This window comes from Myxocyprinus asiaticus, chromosome 42 (genome assembly GCF_019703515.2).
Source record: "Myxocyprinus asiaticus isolate MX2 ecotype Aquarium Trade chromosome 42, UBuf_Myxa_2, whole genome shotgun sequence".
Classification (NCBI taxonomy): domain Eukaryota; kingdom Metazoa; phylum Chordata; class Actinopteri; order Cypriniformes; family Catostomidae; genus Myxocyprinus; species Myxocyprinus asiaticus.
In genome coordinates, this window is record NC_059385.1 from 33043903 (window position 1) to 33068596 (window position 24694).

General features: G+C 43.0%; 1 protein-coding gene across 1 annotated transcript in view; it reads left to right on the forward strand.

Annotated features, from left to right (window-relative positions):
* Positions 1 to 24694, forward strand: part of pdzph1 (PDZ and pleckstrin homology domains 1) — a 68213-nt gene that overhangs the window by 37880 nt on the left and 5639 nt on the right. Inside the window, exons 8-10 of the mRNA XM_051683232.1 lie at positions 11635 to 11813; positions 11910 to 12067; positions 15455 to 15497. Of these exons, the coding sequence (XP_051539192.1) occupies positions 11635 to 11813; positions 11910 to 12067; positions 15455 to 15497 (380 nt within the window). The remainder of the gene's footprint in view (positions 1 to 11634; positions 11814 to 11909; positions 12068 to 15454; positions 15498 to 24694) is intronic.

The following is a 24694-nucleotide window of genomic DNA, read 5'->3' on the forward strand; positions in this document are numbered from 1 at the left end:
CAGTAAAGACTGACTAAAGTGTGAGCCAGTAGCATTGGAGTGTGGGCTGTGAATGAGCATATCATTGGATTGATCCACTGAACGAATACGCCCCATTTTCTTCATTCAATTCATGAACGAGCGCGTATCAGCAAGCATCTATTGACCGATAGACGGAGAGGAGACATGTTGCTCGTTTTATTCGGTAATCTCGTTTAGAGAAAGGGGCTGGATTAATTAAGAGCAAAAGTGACTAATGACTAATGACGTTACAATGACATCGGGACATAATTAAAACCTGTAATTACTTACAGGCTATGTTGTCCTTGTTGTATATGCTACCTTGATTGTCATGCACAGCAGTTCACAAAATGAAATGCTTTATTGTCATTTGCAAGGAAAATGCTTATGATATTTAAACACTACCAAAATCTCTTAGTAGACATGCTGATTAATATTTTTTTTGTGGTGCTTTGATATAACTTTAATCTGTAGAAACTGCAAAATTATTGATTTTCTATTAAAAAAAAAAAAATCTTTAAGTAAAATGGTTAATAAATGAAAAAAAAAAAATCTTTGAATGGTTCTTTAAATGGTTTCAGTTTTTTATAACTTTATAAATGTGTGTATTATTTTTTTAAATTACAATATTCTGAATGTATTTTGGTTGGTTTGAATGATGTTTACACAGTAAAACAATAAGAAAAGAAAAAGACAACACTATCTATGCTAAAGTGTGCCAACACACATTAAATGTGCACATCTAATAGTGTCATTGGGGGCTGAGCCCCCTAAGACCGAAATCCTAGAATCGCCCTTGATGTAGACTGTTTCATAACACACAGCCTTTTGCTGTTTGTAATCGTGTAAGACCACATTGCAATTTTACTTTTAATTCAATAAATTTTGCAGCCTTAATGAATAACATATGGATGTCTCAGAGGTCAAAGTCTACAGGTTCAGAGCATTTTGAATGATTTCCTCCTCATCATGTACAGTAAGTGCTACTTTTACAACTGTCACATCAGCAATGCCAAATGACAAAAAAATAGGAATTAAATATTACATGTTCTGAGGAGTGCTAACCCTTCTACATTATGTGACTATTATTATTTCTGGATTGAGTATTTAAATTCACAGTTTTAAAGAGTGTTTGGTCTCCGGGGGACACGTGATGCCATGCGAGAAGCAGACGTGTGAGCGACTAGCTCTGCGCACTTTGCTAGTTTTTAAAATTATTTTCATGTTATAATCCGGTGAGATTTGATACACCCAGTTACATATTTGCTCTTTGAGGTAAACATGGCAAAGAAGTCAAAATCCTCAGACTCTGGAGACATTAAAAGACACTTACGTGTTCAAGCTGAGGCCTCTGACGGCCCTCCGAGCTGGGGACTCGATTTAGATGGCACGTCGGGAGAAGAAATTCAGCGTCAACTGTCCAACATCTCGGTGATGCTGATGAAGGTTGTTGCTGACTTGGAGGATCTCGCTGTAATACGTCAATCGATTACGGCAATGGAAACAAAATTCTCTGAATTGGTCACAAGAGTGTCGGATGTTGAGAAACGGATCAATTATCTGGAGTCACTGGAAAGGGAATTATCCGCTAATCCGCTCGTGTCTAAAAAAGACTTGGAACACATTTTGGAAAAACTTGAATATTTCGAAAATATGAGCCGAAGGAATAACATATGGATTGTTGGAATTCCTGAACATGAAGAGGGCAAAGATATGGTGAAATTCCTTGATGAGCTCTTCCCGAGTCTGCTCGACATGACAGGCCATAAACTGGAAATCGAGCGAGCTCACAGAGTCCCGGCTCGCAGATCTGCTGGGGGAGACAGGCCTCGATTAATTATGGCCAAATTTCTGAGATCACCCGATAAAGATCTCGTGTTGCGCCAGGCGAGGAGCAAAGGAAAGCTTTCTTGGAGCAGTCACAATATTTTCTTTTTCCCGGACTTTGGGAGTTCGACAAGAGAGAAACGCGATCGGTTCAAGGAATGTAAGAAACTCTTACATCAACGGAAGATCGCTTTTGCACTGATGTTTCTGGCCAAACTGAGAATAGACACCAGGGACAGCAGCAAAGTATTTACATGTCCCAAACAGGCACTCTCCTTTATAAATACATTGGAGTGAGTAAGCCATTTGATATTTCTTATATTAGTGGACTGTTCAGTGACTCGATTGTCTGAGGAAGCTGGGTGCCATTTTTGTTTCTTTTTGCGTTGGCTCCACCTAGCTGCTGGAATTTGTTTTGTGGCATGACTGCTTCAAGAAACTTTTGCATTGACAGAAGATCGCTTTTACACTGAAGTTCCCGGCCAGATTGAAAATGGACACTATGGATAACTGCAAAATATCTACATGATCAAATAATGGACGTCTTTTATAAAGTTGATGGGCTGAGTAAGTCATGATGTATTTTTTTTATGCGGCCTCGGAGTGAGTATGGTTCTTGATCATCTGAGGAACTGGGATGCCTGTTTTGTTTCTTTTCGTGATGGTTCTGCCTAGCAGCTGGAGTTTGTTTTTGTGGAGTATTTTTGCGAGACATTGGAACAATTTCATCATCTGCTGCACTCATAAACAGCCGGCTCACTGAACAATTGTCTGTCCGAGGAAACTGAACAGCTTTATATCAGCTGGAGATTGTTTTGTGGAGGAACACACCTTCGAGACAGTTCTTTGTGTTTATTCTGCCTGTTGGCTGGGGTCTGGTTTACAAAGTATATTCTATTATGTAATTTTGCCTCACAAAATTTGTGCAGAAGCACTGGACTTGAGCAATCCTATGGCAAAGTTGTCACAAGGGTTCTCATAGGCGTGCATGGACCTTTTGAGTTTAGAGGGATTGACGCCGGTTGGCGCTGCCGTGCGCGGGGTTAATGCGCACGTTTTATTTTTTTTTCTGATTGTTTTGTTCGGGGGGAAGTTTGGGGTTTTATTGTTGCTCTAATGGGGAATGTGGTCTTTATAGTCTTGTTTTTGACACACAATTTTTTTTTCTATTATATCAATATGTCAAATGTTAATATGAGTGGGTTATCTCTCTCCACATTGAATGTGAATGGGTTGGGGCACCCCATAAAAAGAAGGAAGGTTATTTCTTAAGCGTAAAAAATATGATATAGTGTCTCTTCAAGAAACGCATCTTTCCCCGCAAGAAGCTGAAAAATTTGGGAAGATATGGGGTGGACATGTTTTCTTTAGTGCTGGCTCAAGTAAGAGTAGGATAGTCATTATATTGATAAATAAACATCTACAATTCAAATGTCTCAAACGGAGTAAAGATAAATTAGGAAGAGTCATTATTGGGCAAAGGTTGATTTTGGCTAATATTTACGCACCTAACGCTGATGATCAAGGCTTGAATAGATCTTGAAGGGATGTTGCAAGCTGCTGGCACCCCTCATGATATAATATTGGGAGGAGACTTTAATATTTTGATGGATTCAGTCCTTGATCATAGTGACGCAAAAGTGTGTAAGCCCCCTAGAGCAACATTGACACTTCACAGGATGTGTAAAAATCTTGGTCTTACAGATATTTGGAGACTTTTGAACCCATCTGGTAGGGACTATACATTTTTTTCATCAGTCCATAAGATTTATTCTAGAATAGATTTTTTTTATATATATCTAAGTCCCTCATTTCATGGGTTGTTGACTGCTCAATTGGAAATATCTTCACGATCACACCCTGGTGAGTTTAGAGGTGTTGCCACATACGGAGAAAAATAAATCATATAGTTGCCGCCTGAATGTATCCCTTATGCAAAATCCTGATTTCCAACAAATGTTAAAGACTGAAATCAATGTTTATATGGAGATGAACTGGTCCTCAGTATCCTCTGTGGGCATGGCTTGGGAGGCATTTAAGGTGGTTCTTAGGGGTCGGATCATACACCAAAGAATCCAAAGCATGAGAACTCATGGAGTTGGAAGGGAATATTAAAAGTGCAGAGGCAGAGCTGAAGTGCCAAATGTCGTCTGATGGCCTCAGAGAATTGACCCATTTGAAATACAAATATAATACTATTTTGTCGCAGAAAGTGGATTTTTGGTTATTCAGGGCAAGACAGTCATACTTTGAGTCGGGGGACAAAGCAGGGAAGCTTTTGGCTAGATGTATAATGCAGAGAGATTCTTTTTCTTCCATTCCCTCAGTGAAATCTGCTGGTGGTGAAATATTTACCTCAGCCATTGATATTAATAATGCTAATAAAGAATTCTATCTTGATCTTTATAGTTCCACGTCTTCGTCTACTGATGAAGATATTAGAAAATTTGTGGAACCATTAGAACTCCCTAAACTCACGACTGAGCAAAAAAATTTATTCTGAGATAACCTTAGAGGAGCTTGACAAGGTAATTAAGGCCCTGACTACTGGCAAGGCTCTGGGGTCAGATGGCTTTGCCGCTGAATTTTTTAGATCTTATGCTACAGAACTGGCTCCACTTTGTTAGAAGTTTATACAGAATCATTAAAGAATGGAAAGCTTCCGCCAACCATGACACAAGCCAGGATCAGTCTGATTCTTAAAAAGGACAAAGATCCAAGCGAGTGTAAAGTTACCATCCAATTTCCCTGATCCAGCTAGATGTAAAAATGTTGGCAAAAATTCTGGCTAACTGATTAAGTAAAGTTATGACATCTCTTATACATATAGATCAGGTGGGGTTTATTAGGGGCTGCAGCTCTTTTGACAACATTAGGCATTTCATCAATATCATGTGGTCAGTGGCGAATGATCAGACTCCGGTCGCTGCCATCTCGCTTGATGCCGAAAAGAAGTTTGATATGGTAGAATTGGATTATCTTTTTAAGATTATGGAAATATATGGGTTCAGAAATACTTTTATTGGATGGATTAAGTTACTTAATAGACACCCTCTAGCGGCGGTACAAACAAATGGATTAATTTCAGATTATTTTATTCTGAAAAGGGGCACTTGGCAGGGTTGCCCTCTTTCCCCATTATTGTTCTGTCTTGCCCTGGAACCTTTAGTAGCCGCGATAAGAAAGGAGGATGATTTTCCAGGGGTGACAGCGGGAGGTGTGGCGCATAAGCTTTTACTTTACGCAGATGATATTTTGTTATTTGTTTCCGACCCCACTAGATCTGTGCCTAGCCTCCACATAATTATCAATTCCTTTTCTAAATTTTTGTGATACAGAGTTAATTGGTCTAAATCCGAAGCTTTAGCTCTGACTACGTACTGTCTAGTAACGGCTTTTCAACCAGGTGCCTTTCAATGGCCCAAAGAGGGCATTAAGTATTTGGGCATTTTATTCCCAGCAAATTTATGTGATTTAGTTAGTTAATTTTGACCCTTTAATAAAAAGTTTTTCGAGCGATGTGGGTAGGCGGGCTTCATTACATTTATCGATGATTGGGAAGATTTATGTTATTAAAATTAATTGTATTCCAAAATTCAACTACCTACTACAGTCTCTCCCTGTAGATGTCCCCCTCTCTTACTTCAAGCAATTTGATAGCATAGTAAAGTCCTTCATTTGGAATGGAAAGCGTCCCAGGTTACATTTCAACAAGTTACATAGGCCAATTGACAAAGGTGGGCTAGGCCTACCTAAGATTTTGTTTTATTATTATGCATTTGGTCTCAGACATTTGGCTCATTGGTCGCTTCCACCTGAGAGAGCCCCTCCCTGGGTTTGTATTGAAAAGGAAGTTCTTGACCCTATCTCGCCACTGCAAAGCCCTTCTATCAAACTAATTGGAGAAGTTAAGTCACACCCCATTATCTCGCATTTACACTCGATATGGACAAAAGTGTTCAGAGTGTTTAACTCGGATATTTATTTAAACGTAGCCTCGAGCATATGGCTGAACTCTAAACTATGTATTAATAAGTCCCCTTTCTGTTGGTCAGATTGGATTGTGAGGGGGGCTAATGACCTATATGAGAGTGGAGTATTGAGATCTTATGAAAATTTGATTCAACATTTTGGGATTCTCAGATCTCAATTTTATAAGTATTTACAGCTGTGCCACCTGCACTGCACTGTTTTTGGGAGTAGCACGCACCCCTCTAGAGTGGCAGACACTCTGGGAGTGGTGATTGCTGCTTTTGGGAAGGGTCATGAGGCATCAGTGTATTACTACCTGCTAATTCAGAGTCTGAAATTCTCTCAAAAGATTGTGGGAGGAAGATTTAAATTTGTTATTAGAGGAGGGAGTACTGGCTAGGATTCTAAAACGTCTGCATCTAGAGATGCAAGCGTTCGTCTTATGCAATTTAAGATTTTACATAGATTTTATTGGACCCCTTCTAAATTGTATAGGCTTGGTCTTAAGGACAAACCCACCTGCTGGCGATGCCATTCAGAAGATGGAGACACCACCCATGTTTTTTGGTGGTGTCGTATGATCCAAGAATTTTGGCTGAAGGTGCAAAGTTTTGTGTGTGATGTGTTGGGCACTCAGGTCTTGTTCTGCCCCAGACTCTGTATTTTGGGAGATGGGGAGGTCATGGATTTGGAGGATAAGTACATGAAGGATTTGGTTTTGACCAGTGTGATAGGCAGGTTATTTTGAGGAGTTGTAAGTCGGATGGAGCACCCTCGTTCCTGGAGTGGTGCGTGGAGATGGGGAGGGTGGCTGCCTTCAAGGAGGGGTCGAGCAGAAGGATGGGAGTTATGGATTTTTACAATAAGAACTAATTACTAATAACTAATTACTTAGCATTTTTGGGGGAATCTCGAGGAGGAGCGGTGGAGGGTTTAATTTATAGTTTTTTGTCTATATTCTATTGACCAGAAGGGGTGTTTGTGGGGGGGACAGGGTGGGGTGGGAGTTTGGTAGGGGGAGGGGATATAGTGGGGGTTTAATGTTTAAAGTTATTGATTCAATATATATATATATATATATATATATATATATATATATATATATATATATATATATATATATGTTGTTTTTTCTTTGTGTTAATTTATGAATCAATAAAAATGTTAATAAAAAGAGTGTTTGGTCTCCAAAAAACTGTAATATCATTGTATTACTTTTGTCATGAAAATGACAACACAATTTGTACAGAGAACCCAAAATGCAGGGACTTTATTCCAGACAGGTAGCAGCAGGAACACAAAGTACAAAAAAGGCACAAACCAAAATAAAGCTGAAAACCAAACAGAAATAATCCCAATGAATATCTAAGACGATAAAGGAGGAACAAGGTAGAGTCTGTGTATTCTCTCATGAGATTAGACAAAGACTGAGTAGAGGGTGTGTGTATATACAGTATAGTGCATGTGCTAACTGGGGAATTGGGAACAGGTGTAGCTCAATAGTCCAGGGAATTAGAGCAGAGGATGTCATGGGGAAAAGTCGGTGAGGGCGTGACAACTTTTATCTCTGTGTCTGATTTAAAATGGGCATAACTCTAGATCTAACAACCCATAGATAAAGTTAACCATTATTATTACTCTGTCAAAATTTGCGCTGTAAAAATCAATGACAACTGTAACTTATTGTCACTGTCTGTCTCAAACATGTTTTCCTAAGGACTCTTATTTTGAAGTTTTCCCCTGGACTACATTTCCCAGAATTATTTTCCCTCTTCACTTCCATCTGTTTCCAATCCTCCTCACCTGTCCTCCATTCCATCATCTGTCATTGTTTGTATATATACCCTCCTGTTTTGTTCATTCTTTTGTCAGTCCTATAAAGTGTTACGTTTTAAGGTTGTATTGCAGTGTTGTGTTGTATCAATTCCTTGTTTGATATCATCCACTCCAGTGTCAATTATTAAATATTTTAAGTTACTGCTGCGACTCCTCTCTTCCTCTCCCGGTACCCAACGTTACAGAAGGACTGACCCGAACAAGATGGAGATACCCGATGGCGTCAGGCTCCTCCTCCTCGAGCAAGGGGACTGTCCAGTTGAGTTTTTACAATTGGCAAATTTAGTGCACTTTAATGACCACTCTCTGGTGGTTTTCTTCAGCACTGGTCTTAATAGTGCACTAAAGGAGCTAATGCCTCCGGCAGATCCTCACTGGACGCTACTCGAGTTCATGGAGGTGGCATTACAACTTTGCGGAGCACCATTCACTGTGGCTGTGCAGGATGAGGACTTTTAATCCCCTCCCACAGTGGACATCCTCCAGCCTTCCACGGCTCTTCCCTCAAAGCCTCCCACGGCTCCTCCCTCGAAGCCTCCCATGGCTCCTCCCACCGGGCCTGCCACAGCTCCTCCCTCGAAGCCTGCCACGGTTAATGAGCCAGCGTCCACGCCTGCCACGGTTAATGAGCCAGTGCCCACGCCTGCCACGGTCAACGAGCCAGCGCCTACACCTGCCACGGTCAACGAGCCAACGCCCACACCTGCCATGGTCAATGTCCCAGAGCCAGTGCCTGTAGCCTCAACCGTCCCAGTGCCTGTAGCCTCAACCATCCCAGAGCCAGTGCCTGTAGCCTCGGCCGTCCCAGTGCCAATGCCTGTTTCCTCTACCACCCCTGAGCCAGCTCTCGCCAAGTTAATAGACCTGGACTTGCTCCCCGCCCTGGTTCCCACTTTGACTACCTCCTCCGCTGGCTCCTCTCAGGACATTCGCTCCTCCTCCTCCTTCTGATCAGCCGGTTCCCCTCAAGTCACCGGCTCGACCATCGGCCCCGGTGACTTCACAGGCAAGGGGATCTGTCGACCCTCCGACTCCGCCTTGGCCATCTGAGCCCTGGACTCTGCCTTGGCCCTCCGATCCCTCATCAACACCTTGGTTCTATGTCCCCTCATCTCCACCATGGGCCATCAGCCTATTGGCATCACCGGGGTCCCTCGTCCCTCCAGCTCTGCCTTGGTTCGTTGGTCACCTGGCTCCGCCTTTGGTCCACCATGTTAATTAATATCATTCAGTCAGGCCGCTTACTGCTTGCTCATAATTAAATGATAGTTTTGCTTAGTCATGTAAGTCCCAAAAATTATGCCCCTACTGCTTCTTTTATTCATGGACTGCCGTAATATTCTTATCCTGGTCATGTGCTTGTGGTAACACCAGACTTCTCTAATCTACTGGACATAATGAGTTCAGGAGAATCCTGAATAATCAAAATTAACTGAGAATCAATCAATATAAATTCAATCCAAGCCAATTCACGAATGATTAGAATAAACATAAAATAGATTGCAAGTCAGAGAAACATACCTGGCAGTATAAACAGCACACACTGATTGTGTGGGAGATCTCACAGAAATTCTCCTAGAACCTTTTCCTTGTTCTCATGAAATATTCAGACCAGAATAATTGCACGAAATGGAAACTATAGACTATTCAATGTTTGAATTGATTGGAATCCTGCTACTCCTTTCTGAGTGTTGGTGATAATTTGCACTGAAGACCCCATGAAGACACACCTCAACACAGAGACACAATTTCTCTAAATCCTAAAATCTTTGTCATGACTAAGTCTATTGCTGTGGAAATGAGACCATTGAACCAGTCACACTGAGACCTTTTGAATGATATCAAACATCTTGGTTACTGATGTAACCTCTGTTCACTGATGGAGGGAACGAGATGGTGTGTCGATGTAGTGACACTAGGGGTTCGCTCTTGAGAGCCCCAATCACCTTTTCTTTATTCAGAAAAGGCCAATGAAAATTGGCAAGTGGAATTTGCATGCTGCTCTCCACCCCAGACATATGGGTATAAAAGGAGATGTTGCGTGCACCATTCATTCAGATTTGTGCTGAGGAGCCGAGAGAGAGTCCCTGCCATGTCAGCGGTCGGTTCAGTGCCACGGCAGGAGGGACACAATGTCTCGTTCCCTCCACCAGGGAACAGAGGTTACATCAGTAACCAAGACGTTGTGTCGATGTAGTAACAGTAGGGGTTCCTATACGAAACGCCGCAGGTGCTGAACCGTGTCACGAGGTATGGAGGAGTGGACACGGGCAAGCTGCTGCATGCCTTGCAGCGAGCACTCGACCATGCCGTGACCTTCCAGTGAGTTAGGTAAGGCGTCTCCCTGGTCCCGTTAAGGGTGGGAGGAGGCACTTACCTGAGGAGGCTACAGGCGGTGGCCTTTCCTGATTTTTGTATTAAGCAATTTCCCACCGAGCACCTGATAGAATAGCACTTGGGAAGTGCTCTTCCTTCTCCAGGAGGGACAGCACTATGGAGACCACATCCTACCGGAGGGAGGTTAACATGTGGAGAATACCTCACATGGACTTACCGACCGGGAAGTGCACATATGGAATGCTGCCACTGGGAGTACCCTATATACGGAGAGGGTACACAGCAACAGTGGCCGAGACAGAGCGAAGCTCTGTTGAGGGGAAACACAGGGTTCACCGAGGGGAAACTGAACAGTGGAAACGCATCATACGGGATAACCGGTGGGGGGAATCACCACATATGGAGCACTGATCCCAAGTACACGGGCTCACCTGAAAAGGGGCATACCACGAGTACTGGGCCTGGCGGCGTTACTCCTCCGCCGAGTTCGTCACCAAACAGTGCTTAAGAAATTTAAAAGGCGACCAGTGTTCACCAGTTGCAGGGAACTGTTGTGGACAAGATAGCGCACATTATCTCCTCGAAAGGGGAAAGGCGCTAATATAAGCTTTACACCTAACCGGCTGCCTGGCCTACCTGTTGTTACCCCATAACACTCGGGTCAAAACCGGTTCTATGCGGAGGTTGCAGAACCTCGCAAAGGTATTGTGTGTAGCCCAACCCGCTGCTCTGCATATGTCTGTTAGAGAGGCGCCCCTCTCCAGTGCCCAGGAGGAAGCAACACCTCTGGTGGAGTGCACCCGGACTCCCAAGGGGCACGGTAGGTCTTGTGATTGGTAAGCTAAAAATCCAATCCAAAGCTGTCTCTGTTTGGAGACAGCTTTCCCCTTCTGCTGTCCTCCAAAACAGACAAAGAGCTGCTATGAGCATCTAAAGCTCTGCGTGCAGTCCAGAACACACATGTGCGCTTGGTTCCGAAGAACAAGTCTGAATGAGTGGGGCACACCATCTCCCTTTATACCCGTATGTCCAGGGCGGAGAGCGGCATGCAAATTCCACTTGCCAATTTTCATTGGCCTTTTCTGAATAAAGCAAAGGTGATTGGGGCTCTCGAGCGAACCCCTAGTGTCACTACATCAACACAACGTCGAGTGAGTGACAGACAGGGAACATGCATAGTTACATTCTTTGTATACATCAGATATGGTATTTTGTACACACAGGTCTTAGATGGGTTTGAGGTAATTCTGTGATGAAAGGGGGTAAAACGAACAGATGTGGAAGCACAACAATGAGTGAATTTTCAATTTTCGCTCAGTGGGGTGGGGTGTTTCAGATAAAGATGCTAACTTGGTGAGAGAGTTCTCATGTTGATTTTCTCTGAATTTGTTTGTTTTTGCAGGAAGTCCAGATTACTTTGCACCATCTTACCAAAGCTTCTGAGTAGTAGTAAAAAAAAGTGTTTTGCCATCGTGCTGATGTTTAAGTCACTACTATAAAAGCTGATTAGATATCAGATATATAAGACATACTGCACAGATCCATATTCATCTTTTTCAAAATGACAGTGTGGGCAATCAGTCATAAAAAGAAGATTAAAAACAAATCAGATTAGTGTGCATTTGGCATCTAATTGTTTTATGTGATTTCTGGTTTGACTAGGTCCAGACCTTTTAACTCTGACCATCGGCTCTGATATTGGCCGAATGCCTAACACTCCACGGCCAGCATGCAGGGGTTACCTGCATAAGCGAACTCAATCCAGTTTGCTAAAGGGCTGGAGGAAGAGATGGTTTGTTCTCAGACACGACTGCTGCCTCTATTATTACAGAAACAAACGTGTGAGTTCACTTGTGTGAGTTTCATACTGGCAGTTTGCACGTTTTAGACTTTCCAGGGTGCCAAATTCAAAAACAGGCTTTGTTACTGTTTGGCAGGATGAAGGGAAGAGCCGAGCGCTGTCTGTAGTGAGCTTGGAGGGTGCGTTAGTAGAGGCTGACACCAGTTTGGGAAAGCCATTTGTGTTCAAATGCTGTCCTGTCTCTGGAAACCGAGTTTACTACCTCTGTGCTACATCAAACCAAGAGATGAAAAGGTAAGAAAATACAATGATGTTTGAAATAAGAAATTATTTTTAAAGCTATTTAAAAATAATAATATTAATAATAATATCTAACCCTAAGGACAAGAGTGGGCAGTGCTATTTATAGCCTTTTGGTGGGGTGTGTTTGTGTGGGTGTGTAAGTAAACCTTTACTACAGGGATACTTAAAAAAGATAGCTCACAAGCCACTTTTAGAAATTGCTGGGTGACCAGGTGATCAGTGACTAAAACAACCTGGTAATACTTATTACACTTCACTTATTTGTTCACATTACCTTTATTAAAACAGTCAAACTGCTTGGTCAGACACTTTCTTTTATTTTTTTTTATTTTTTTCAGAACAATGTAGTCAGTGTTAGTGTATAATATATGTATATTTTATTTACACACAAATCCAAACATTAAAATGTGTGGCTGTAGTTCATCACTCCTTTGTATTACAGGCATAATTGTGGTCTCTTTTTAAAGTGGACACTTGGAAACTTGTTGTCAAAACTTTGAATTAATAAAAGTCATAAAGAAAAATGTATTTATGTTCATGTGATCAGCAATTTATTTCCATAACATATTTTTAAATAAATAATAAATTATCAGTGATCTTGTTGATGCATAGAAAAACAATGGAGCTAAAGCCACAAGTCTGATTGTTTTATGTCAGATTTGAGGTTGATAACTTTAAAAATCTTAGTATAATAAAAAAAAAAAAAAAAGACTATGTCATGTGATTTTGGCCATGTATAGCATTACCTATACAAACAATCTAGAGTTGCCGCAAATTTGCCACTCATTATTTTTACGTGCAAGTGAGCGTTGCGGTAAACACTTCATTGTCACCAAAGGTTTGCTGAAGCTTCACCACTACTGGTGAAGAGCTGCAAATTTCTGGCAAACATTTGCGGCGGACAAGGGCGTAGATTTGGCTTGAAAATTGGGGGGTTACAGTATGAAGAGTTTACATGTTTACATTGATCATGGTATAAATATTGGGGGAGTTGTACTTGCTTGTTTTGATTATTGAGGGGGTTACCTCGCCCCCATCCCTCCTGGAATATACACCTCTGGCGGCGAATAGCAAGCTCATTTGCATGTGAAAATAATAAACAGCCAATTTGCGGCAAGTTTGCAGCAAGTTTGAGGCAAGTTTGCCAGATTTTTGTAAGGGTAGCCATTAGCGCCATAAATGTCAAATGAAAATGACAAATTACACATTATGTGCATATATCTAACTTCCAATCATTATCGATTTCGCATGGATTCCATTCATATAATAAGGCAGAAAGCAGATTATTTATAGAATATCCTGCTTGCAGCAAATGACAGCTGTTCAGCTCTACTGCATTAACAAGCCACAGAACTGTCAATACACATATAAAAATACAGTTTGGAAAATATAGAAAAACTATATATTTTCATTATCATCTCTTTTATTTATGACATGTCTAATCACTCAAAATATAATGTTTGGGGGCACTAAGGTAAAGCATAATCACTGCGTCCAAATATTCATACTTCCCAGCTATATAATATACCAAAAATAGTATGCCAGTGGAGTAGTATGTACGAATCCTCAGTATTCATAAAAGAGTAAGCAAGAAATCCCCAGATGACCTACTATTTTCGGTGAGATTCTGAAGTGCAGTTTGACTGGACACTTTAAGTCCAAAGTATACTTTGGTCTGATGCGATCGCTGAGCATCCACGTATAGGACGCATGACGCAAATCTCGTCATCAGCAGGGTGCTCGAGCACTGAACATGCGCAGCCTGATTTTTCTAACAGCGCGTCTTTGAATGTGCAGAATATGCATGCGCCTGGAACTATATGCACAAATTAGTGGGTCCACAAGGTTGCAACACTCATATCTGAGTTGTCATAAAGCGCTAGAATACTATTTAATTGCCAGTAAACAACAGGAAACAAAGCTGGAAATGGATGTGCACATCAAGAACACGTGTGGGAGGAGGTCAGGCGATACCTGCATTTGTATAATTCGAATCTTAAGGACTATAAAGACATCTTGATGGGTCTAAACCGAAGGGAAATTGTCCGGTGTTTCGTACAGTCGTAGAGCACATGCGCCAACCGCCTGTGAATGTACGTATAGTTATATAGAGTATACTATGACAGGCTCACGTTCAACTGTATGCAGACACTGAGCGTTCACATTAAAATCAAAGTATACTTTGGGCTTTACTATCCCATAATGACATGGGAGCTAAGGAGACGTCATGTTCTTAATGCTGGGTTTAAAAAAACAAACAGCCGAGAACCTTAAGTCAGACTGTTCTTTCAACTCTGGTTTATTTGGGTCACAGGACAATGCCCACATTCCTGGATGAAGTATGTCTGGAATCTATTCATACTACTCACATGCATACCTAAAGAACATACAGTTTTACCGGCTAAGAAGTGCGTCCTTCATCAAAAGCAGTACATACACTGACAGTATGCAATTTCAAACACAGCTAATATAATAACTTTTTTATTCTTCGACCTTATATAGAACGAGAAATACACATGAGTGCCCCCTGACTTCGTGGGTGTATGGAACTCACACCATATGAATATATTAGAGTGCTTTAGCGTTTCAGAATGCATAATTTAGTAGAAAATGGACGAATAATAATTCTTTTCACAGAGTCAAAACAGTGGGCCACTTATAACCTTGCGGTGGCCAGATTTGGCACGGGGGCTGGACTTTGAGTATCACTGCCCAGCCCTACTCCATTGGCTTTTTTATTTTTTATTTTTTTAACATTCTATATAGTAGGGATAAGTATGCATATTCTTTCTGATTTTCTGTGCAAAAAGACTTAGGCTGCATCCAAATATAGAAAGTTCTCTATTATACTGTATGCAATCCTCAGTATTCATAAAAGCGTAGGCAAGAAATACCTGGATGACCTACTGCATAAATTATAAATAAACAGCTGAGAACTGTGAGTCCGATGGTTCTTTTCACCTGTAAGTGCTATATACACCAATACAGTTGTATCGTTTGGTTAAATTGTGCTTGTTTAACAAAACAAGAGTCAATTATTTTCACGTATGTTGTCATTACATCATATATTCGGGTCACAGGACAATGCCCATGTTCCCAGATGAAGTATGTCTTCTGTAAGAATGTAGTAACATAAAAGCTGTAGTATGAATGTATAACATACTTTTTCAGTACTTACATACTGTGGCAGTAAGCAATTTTGGACGCAGCCTTAATGTTGCAGTGACCTTACCACACTGACCCCTTGTGCCCCCTGAGATTTCCAGTATTCCTAAAGGATTGTCCCTACTGTAAGGGTAGTATATTGTAAGGTGATTTATAGTGTACATAGTACTAAAAAATATTTCCTAAATAACAAGTAACCTATCTGTTTCTCAGGTGGCTGGAGTCTATGGGCAGAGCAGTTCATCCCATTACTCAGGTAACTGCTAACCCTCATTCTTGATTGCATAATAACCAAGAGCATGCACATAATATTGTATGTGGAAGCATTATGTATACATAGCATTGAATTATATGTCTTATTCTACATAATAAATATATTTGATTATGTGATTTTAAATATGCCAAAATAAATAAACAAATCAAATTATTATTATTTTTTTTAATTCAAACCTGATTAACAGTTGCATTACTGCAAAGTGGCCAAAAAGTTTGTGCCAAATAAAAGTATTCAGTATATATCAGCATAAAATTATGTATTAATAATAAATAGTTAGGGTTAATAATATTTAATAATGGTTCCCTGTCTGTCACTCACTCGATGTTGTGTCGATGAAGTGACACTAGGGGTTCGATCTTGAGAGCCCCAATCACCTTTGCTTAAAACAGAAAAGGCCAATGAGAATTGGCGAGTGGAATTTGCATGCCACTCTTCGCCCCAGACATACGGGTATAAAAGGAGATGGCATGCACCACTTATTCCGATTTTTTTCTTCAGAGCCGAATGCATGTTGTGTTCGTCCTCTCACCTTTCGCTACGCTGCTGGATTCTTACGGCACATATCAGCTGTCACCCTAGCACGGTCGAGTGTTTTGCTTCCCCTGGGCACTTCAGCAGCTGAGTCTGAGTCTGAGTTGCGGTCACGGCTCACTTCCTTCTTCATGAAGCAAGGAGCCACCGTGGCTGCTCCCCAACCTGGTCCGTCCTGGGCTGATGCTCAGGGTCGGCAAGCACCGCGGGTAGTCTGGATGTGGACATGGGAGCATTTCCGCAGGCTCAACCCTCGCGGACCTCCCATCCCCCAGCATGCTCGTTCTATCCGGAAGAGCTGTAGAGCGATTCAGGTGGTCTGCCTCAGTGCGGGTTTAATGTGTCATTCGTGGCTCGCAACGAGGATGAGCTTTCAGTCGCAGCATCAGCGCGTGGGCTTCTGCTATCGGAAGCGGACGAATCTTCTGAGCTCCCGCCCACGGGCGGTAGAGCACAGGATGAGGTGGACGCTGAGATGGCAGCCATGCTTGCCTGGGCGGCTGCGAACATCGGGCTGAAGTGGAACCCTCCACCCTGCCCTGAGAGTTTGTGGCTAGATGATTGATTTCTGGGCTTGGAGCGCGACTCACAGCTGCACCTGCCCCGGTGCCTTTCTTCCCGGAAGTGCATGAGGAGATAACGAAGTTGTGGAAGGCAAATTTTTCTGCCTGTACACGCTTCGCGGGCTCATCCACTCTGACTACCATCAACGGCGGAGCGGCTAAGGTATATGTCGAGCTCCCCCAGGTAGAGTGCACCGTAGCGGTGCATTTATGCCTGCAGGGCGCAGCCACCTGGCACGACCGACCAAGGCTCCCTTCCAAGGCCTGTAAGTTCTCTAAGCTTTACAAGGCCGCGGGTCAAGCCACTTCCGCCCTGCACACCATGGCCATCCTGCAGGTCCACCAGGCTAAGGCGCTGAAAGATCTGCATGAGGGTAGAACTGACCCAGGGCTGATGCAGGAACTCCGTACTGCGACCGACCTCGCCTTACGGGCGACGAACGTCACGGCGTGCGACCTGGGTCGGACGATGTCCACTCTTGTGGTCCAAGAGCGGCACCTGTGGTTCATCCTTGTGGAGATGCGTGACACCGAGAAAGTCCGCTTTCTCGATGTGGCCATCTACCAAAGGGGGCTCGAGGATTTCACCCATCATTTCTCGATGGTGAGGAAGCAGACAGAGGCGATTAAGCACATCTTGCCGTGACATGACTCGGCCACCTTCAGGCCTCTGAAGTCCCGTGCCCCGTCTGTTTCTCGCCAGAGCCATTCCCCTGCGGTGCCGGCCCCGGCTCCCGCACCATCAGAGCCCTTACGCTGGCCTCAGAGAAAAAGATCCTCCCACGGGAAGTTGGTTCCACCTGCCCATCAGCCGGCCCCCAAGAACTCCAGACGTGCTTTGAGGTGGCCCTGACATGGGCAGCCCAGGGATAAGGCGACTGCCTCCGACCGCGCTGGCCCAGGGGCGATGGTGGGGCTGGAGAGATCACCCGGGCCAGCGCGTGGTGAGTGCCCCTGGGCCTCGGCATCCACATGGTCAATAAAAGAGCAGCTTCCTCATTCCCTGGGCCAGCGCACTCACGACTGCCAGGCGCTGGAAGTCTTTCTGGTCAATCAGGCGAACACGAGTACCTCCCGTTCCCTCGTTCTCCGTCGAGAGACAGCCGGCGAACAGGTAAGTGTGCTGGTCTCTGGGGTCGCTCACCCGCCCCAGTCACCGGCCACCATTGTGGGCTTGCAGAGCAGCATGTCCCCCCTGGGCTGTCTTCCAGGTGGAATGCCTGCTCTGCCTTGCCGCGAACCACCCTGCCCAGGCACGGTAAGTCCAGTCGTCCCCTTGGTGCCACTGTCGTGGAGGCTGGAGGCCTTGTTAGCGCTCTCCAGCCCCTCGCGGTGGCTCATCAGGACGATTCGCCTCGGCTACGCAATCCAGTTCGCCAGATGCCCGCCCAGGTTCAGTGGCATCCTCTCCACTACAGATGGAGGTTGCCACCCTTCTGGCAAAGGGAGAAATAGAGCCCGTAGACGAGCTGCGCAAGGGCTTTTACAGCCCTTATTTTATTGTGCCCAAGAGAGGGGGAAGGTCGTGCCCAATCTTGAATCTGCGTGCCTTGAACAAAGCCTTACACAGGCTTACGTTCAGGATGTTAACACATCAGGATGTTAACACACAGGAAGCGCATCCTGGCATCAGTACGACATCAGGATTGGTTCGCGGCCATCGACCTGAGGGACGCATACATTCATGTATCGATCCTTCCTTGACACAGACCCTTTCTTCGGTTTGACTTCGAGGGATGAGCATACCAGTACAAGGTCCTCTCCTTCAGTCTGTCTCTGTTCCCTTGCACCCTGGCCCCGCTGAGGGAGAAGGGTATACGCATTCTCAATTATCTTGATGACTGGCTAATCCTAGCTCACTCGCATAATCTATTTTGTGCACACAGGGACCTTGTGCTTCAGCACCTCGACCGACTAGGGCTTCAGGTCAACTGGGAGAAGAGCAAGCTCTCCCCTGTGCAGAGCATCTCTTTTCTCAGTTTGGAGTTGCACTCGGTCACTCTCAAGGCACGTCTTACAATAGAACATGCTCAGTCAGTGCTGACCTGAAGGTCTAGCGGTGCCAGTCAAACAATTTCAGAGGCTCCTGGGGCATATGGCATCCTCGGCAGTGGTTCTCCCCCTCAGGTTGATACATATGAGACCGCTTCAGCACTGGCTACAGATTCGAGTCCCGAGGTGGGCATGGCACCACGGCACCTGCCGTGGAATATGAACCGTTGGTAAGTCCATGTGTGGTATTCTCCATATGTTAACCTTCCTCCGGTAGGATGTGGTCTCTGTAGTGCCGTCCCTCCTGGAGAGGGAAGAGCACTTCCCAGCGCTATTCTAGAAAGTGCTTGGTGGAAATTGCTTAACAGCTGTCAGGTAAGGCTCCACCGGTAGCCTCCTTGGGTAAGTGCCTCCTCCCCCCTTAACGGGACTAGGGAGACACTTTACCTAACTCGCTGGAAGGTCACGACGTGGTGGAGCACTCGCTGCGAGGCACGCAGCAGCTTGCCTGTGTCCACTCTTCCATACCTTGTGACACTTCCGAGGTGCCTGCGGCGTTTCCTATAAGAACCCCTAGTGTCACTACATCGACACAACATCGAGTGAGTGACAAACAGGGAACGTCTTGGTAACTTATGTAAACTATGTTCCCTGATGAAGGGAATGAGACGTTGTGTCCCTCATGCCACGGCGCTGAACCGGCCGCTGACATGGGCTGACTCTCTATCGGCTCCTCAGCATAAATCTGAATGAGTGGTACATGCCATCTCCTTTTATACCCGTATGTCTGGGGCAAAGAGTGGCATGCAAGTTCCACTCGCCAATTCTCATTGGCCTTTTCTATTTTAAGCAAAGGTGTTTGGGGCTCTGAAGATCGAACCCCTAGTGTCACTACATTGACACAACATCTCGTTACCTCCATCAGGGAACATCAGTAACCAAGACGTTTCTTGATATTAGTTATTGATATAATTAATAGTTAACAATGAATTGATCCCAATACGTTTGCAACGTGTGTTTGGAATAATTTATTCCTATTCTACAGATCTTTACATTTCTGAAATACAGAATCTTTGTTTATTTTATAACAACATTTACTTTGATGTTTGGCTTTGAAACATTTGATTCGATGACAATAGTTAAGAGCGCTGTATTGCTGTGAATAAGTGAGAAGTGTGAATGAGACAAGTTAAAGCAATGTTGCACACATTTCTGTATCATATATTGTAATCCACTTTAAGGTGGGTTTTCACTACAGTGGTTCAGCAGTAGGATGAAATGACTTTAGAAATGTTAACAGCATGATAGTATAAAACCGTGCATGTCTTGTCTATTACCACCTTCTGCTACTTATACCAATGACACAAATAAGTGCCGTTAGAATAGCAAAATATGTGGGAGAGCATTGCTTAACCTTGTTATGACCTTACTGTAATGCAATATGTAGCATTTAAATGTTTAATCTTAATATTATATACATAGTGACATTAAACTAAACATGGATTAAAAGTGAAAAGGGTTTATTAATAATACAATCTTAAAAGGTTATATTTAATGTTTATGAATGTAGATTAAATTATATGTATGAAATATGTATATGAAACCTGTATGTATACTACCTGAGTGGAAGATAATGAAAGCAAGAAAGAGATAGAAAGGGGTAGAGAGAGTGAAATGCCATTAAGATTTGGGAAATTGGCCTGATAGCCTGTAACCCAGTTGCCCAAGAGCAGAGCCCAGAGAAAAGATGAGGCAGTGAAAAGGAGCAAGAGAAAAGACCCTGAGCACAAGTTACAAACCACTTTTATCCTTTATCCTTCTTTCCCTAAGGAAATGGGAGTTGTAACACAGAAATGAATTTCTTTGTTCATTATCAACCATACACCACACAAACACACTTACATGCAGACAATAGAATGCATTAACAGGAATGAACTCATAACAGCTAGTCTAAGATCAGTTTCATAAACCAATCCAAAACTTAATCTATAGACCTCTTTGAACCTTGTTGGTGACAAGTGCAAAGCTGACTCTCAGGGCTTTTTCTGCCCCATTTGGCAACCTAGGCCAGACACCCCCAGCATGCCCAAAAAAACATGGTAATTCAATGGCACTTTGGGGTACTTTTAGAGCTTTCGTGTACTATTAGTGTTCTCTGTCGTCTCAAGACTATCTCTCCACATACATATGGGACCACCCATGGCATTTGACATGGATTCTCTCTAAGACACTCTAATTTAATAGCTCATGCACAGATCATACACACCTGGCTATAAAATACATGATCACTGCGCAGTTCTTCCTCTTTTGATTCCACATGTTATGGTGCATGTAACTTTTGACTGCTGGTAATTTTACCTAGTGTATTGTATTGTATTGTATTGTCAAAATATTCACTCAAGTTTTTCTTACCTGACTGTTTGTATCTTGCAGGTGTTAGTGCAATATTTCCGTTCAGTCAGGGCTAGTGAGAACTTGCTATTTGCACCTCTCTGGAAAACTGTCGGTTGTATACTATTCTTCTGATTTTCTTCATCTTGCAGCTATACTGTATCACCACATTGATGTCATGCTTCAGTGGAAGTCTAAGGCAGATATGTGTTCCGTTGAGTTCACTGGAAAAAAAGATCGTGTCCTTTTTTGTACCGTCCGTATGCTGTGCATCTTTGGGAGTCAACGGGCCTGGTGGCCTTTGCGTGTTTTTGTGTGTGTGGACACTGCCCCTCCATCTCAGCATGCAGCCAGTGAGCAGGGAGAGCTGAGTGATAGCTCTGTTGCTGTATTGGCAGTTGTGAGAAAAAGTGTACATATATATACATATATATATATATATATATATATATATATATATATATATATATAATCTCTGTACTATGTCTAGAATAGTGTGTCATAGTGGGCATGCCGGTGTTCAGTGCCAGGATCCCATGCCACCACAAGATGGCCATGACTTCTGTATATCATGTCTTGGCACGGAACATAGAACTACTTCCAGTAGTGTTCCCCAGCCAAAGCATACTAAGTAAGATGTGGCAGCCTCAGATGTTGGTGCTGAGATAGAGGGGTGCTTTAGCCCAACAGGTTAAAGTCCTTGCTTCCTGCCTTGAGGGCTCAGGCTTAGCTTCGACAGCTGCTGCTGTTCATCATGATAATCCCTCTTCTAGCATAGGGTTATCAGTACCCGATGTTTCTGAGGCTAATTGGGAATGCATCTCTGCTTTGCCAGAAGTGTTAGAATAAATGCCCCCTTAGCCTATTCTCTCTTGTCTGATGGCATGTCTGTGCATAGTATTGATCAGTCAGAGGTTGCAGGCAATGAGTTGGATGATTTAGCTTCCCAGTCACAGGTTCCCCATCCGCTGAGATCCCTTATTAAAAGAGCAGTTTAGGCTTTGAATACTTCCCCAGTCTCTGTTCCAGCTGCTGCTCCATCCCCATTTGACGTGGCTTTCTCTCTGTCCTCATGCCTAATTTTAAGAGGGAGGTTGTGGCTCAATGGGAGCTACCTAACAAGTCCTCACCATAGTCAAGGGAATTTAAAACTCTTTCAGCTGTCCAGGATGCAGGTAGAATTTCTTGTGATTCCCTGTCTTCAATTGACCTGCCAATTGCTGCTGTGATCACACCACCAAGATTACTTCTTGGCAGCTTGGATGGGCTTAGCAAGAACTGCTGGGCCATGGACAGGATTTTTCATATGTTACATGGTGATGTTTCCCAGACAGCTTATGTGCTATACAAATGTGCTATACTTCAGCTCTCTCTAAATCAGCTGTTGCATGGTCTCTATGAGTCACCTAGCCCAGAGTAAATAGCTGAACTGCTGCTGGATTCTTATACCTTATTAAGGGTTTCAAAAGGGCAAGCAAGTACAGTGGGCAGATTAATGGATTGCTTGTGGTCAGCAAGGTATCACTTATGGCTCTCCCCAAGCTGCAACCAGCAGACTGTGTGTCCTTGCTGTAGCTTCCTGTGGTACCTTCAGCGATATTTGGGCCAGGTGCTGTTAAAAATGTTGTAGCGAGCATGTGAAGCTCATGCCAGTGCACAAGAAATGAAGGTATTTCTCCATGGTCCAGTACAGACACCAACGGGGACTGGTAGAAACTGGTCAAGATACACCTGTTCTCACAATGTGGGCCAACAATCAACTGTGAGGTGGGATGGCATAGAGTCAGGTGACCTGAAAGGACAGTTGAAGGCCAGAAGGTGGCACAGAGGTCCTTGGCAGCCTAGGAATAGAACGCAGCCCGAGACAGCTGCACACGCGCAGCCGAAGGATGGACCTCCACCACATTCCTGATGGTTTTCAGAGCCAGCTGTGCCCCCCTCAGCTCCTGTTCAGGAGTCTGCTCAGGTGTCTGAACAGCCTTCTGAACTTTCTGTTCTTCCTTTAGGGCTGTCCCTCTCCCCCCTCACCTTCACAAGGAGACCTGACGTCAGCATGTGGAGCTGGCCTTGAGTCACATTTAGTCCCTAGGACTTCAGCTGAACAAACAAAGGAGCATACTGAATCCATCTCAGAGAACTCAGTTACTTGGGATGACCCTGTCTCCCTGACAATGGAATGTCATCAGCCTCTCATGGCCTGTCTCTCCATGTTTCAATATGGTCAGAAGGTCCAGTGGAGGACTAGCCTCAGGCTGCTGGGCTTAATGGTAGCAGCTGCCCTGATAAATCCACCAGTCAACCGACCGAAAAGGACTCAATGAGTACAATACTAAATGGATATTGTTTCAGTCACAGATCGAGTATAGGCTATATCATGTAAAAGCTGTTTTTGTTTTTGAGAGTTTAGTTGTAAAGATTTCTCGGTTTTGTTTGTAATTTCATGAAACATAAACAATATATATATATATATATATATATATATATATATATATATATATATATATATATATATATATAAAACAGATTAAAAAACATGCTCAAATACAATGTGATACAATGCATATATTATGTGGTAATATTAAAGTTACATGAGGTAATGGAGTGGCAAAGGGAAGTTGGATTCCCCTGGCCCTATGCCCTGCCCTCTTCCGCACATTGAAAAAAACTCTTCAGCATGATAGATGGGGTAAAAATTACCCCTTTTGAACTTTGCTTCCTTAAAAATCATGGTTTGCTTAATCTCAGTGGCATAAGATTTGGTGACTTTTCCTACATTTGCTATCTATACACACACACAAAAATTGGGCTGGATTGATGCTGTGTGGTGGTGTGACAAAAAAAACTCTTACTCGTGATGTTTGGGGTCAAATTTGACCCCATATAGGAAATGAATGGGTGAGAGGATAAAACGAGCATTTTTTATTATTATTTGTCAAATAAAATCAATAAATCAGCCAGAACGAACACACACAGAAATGAAGGGGTGAGACCATAACACATCCAGAACGGAGAACACACACACACACACACACACACACACACACACGCATAAATAAAAGGGTGAGACAATAATACTTAGCACAAGCCAAGCATGCTTACACACATGCACGCACGCCAACACACACAGACACACACACAAGCATAAATGAAAGGGTGAGGCAATAATACTTAGCACACACCAAGCTTGCTTACACACATGCACGCACACACACACACACACAAACACTGATCAAAGGCTGAGTTTTAGACAGTTTTTTTTTTTTTTTTTCAATGTGAGAAAGTTTATGCTTAGGTGTGGGAGCAAAATGTTTATTCCAAGTCTTATGTTTGTACACAAAATTTGTTATCCCTGTTCATTCCTGTTCATTTCTGTTTATTGCTGTTGGATTTATTGAAAATTTTTATTAATTTATTCTATTGATAAATTTAATTGGGATGTTTGAAATAAATAATAGGTAACAAAAATTTTACTCCAAGTCTTCTCTTTGTAACACCATTGTTTGTAATCATAATGTGGCATCATTACCAAAACTGACACTTCAAAACAACAACAAACATTTTTTTTGTCTTTGATAATGTCTAAATATATCCTAAAGCAGAACTTGTGATAAGTAACTGTTTGCAACAACCAATGAGTGGACCTCTGCATTAATTTACTGGTTATAATTGTATAATTTCAGGTCATTTTAATTTAAACAT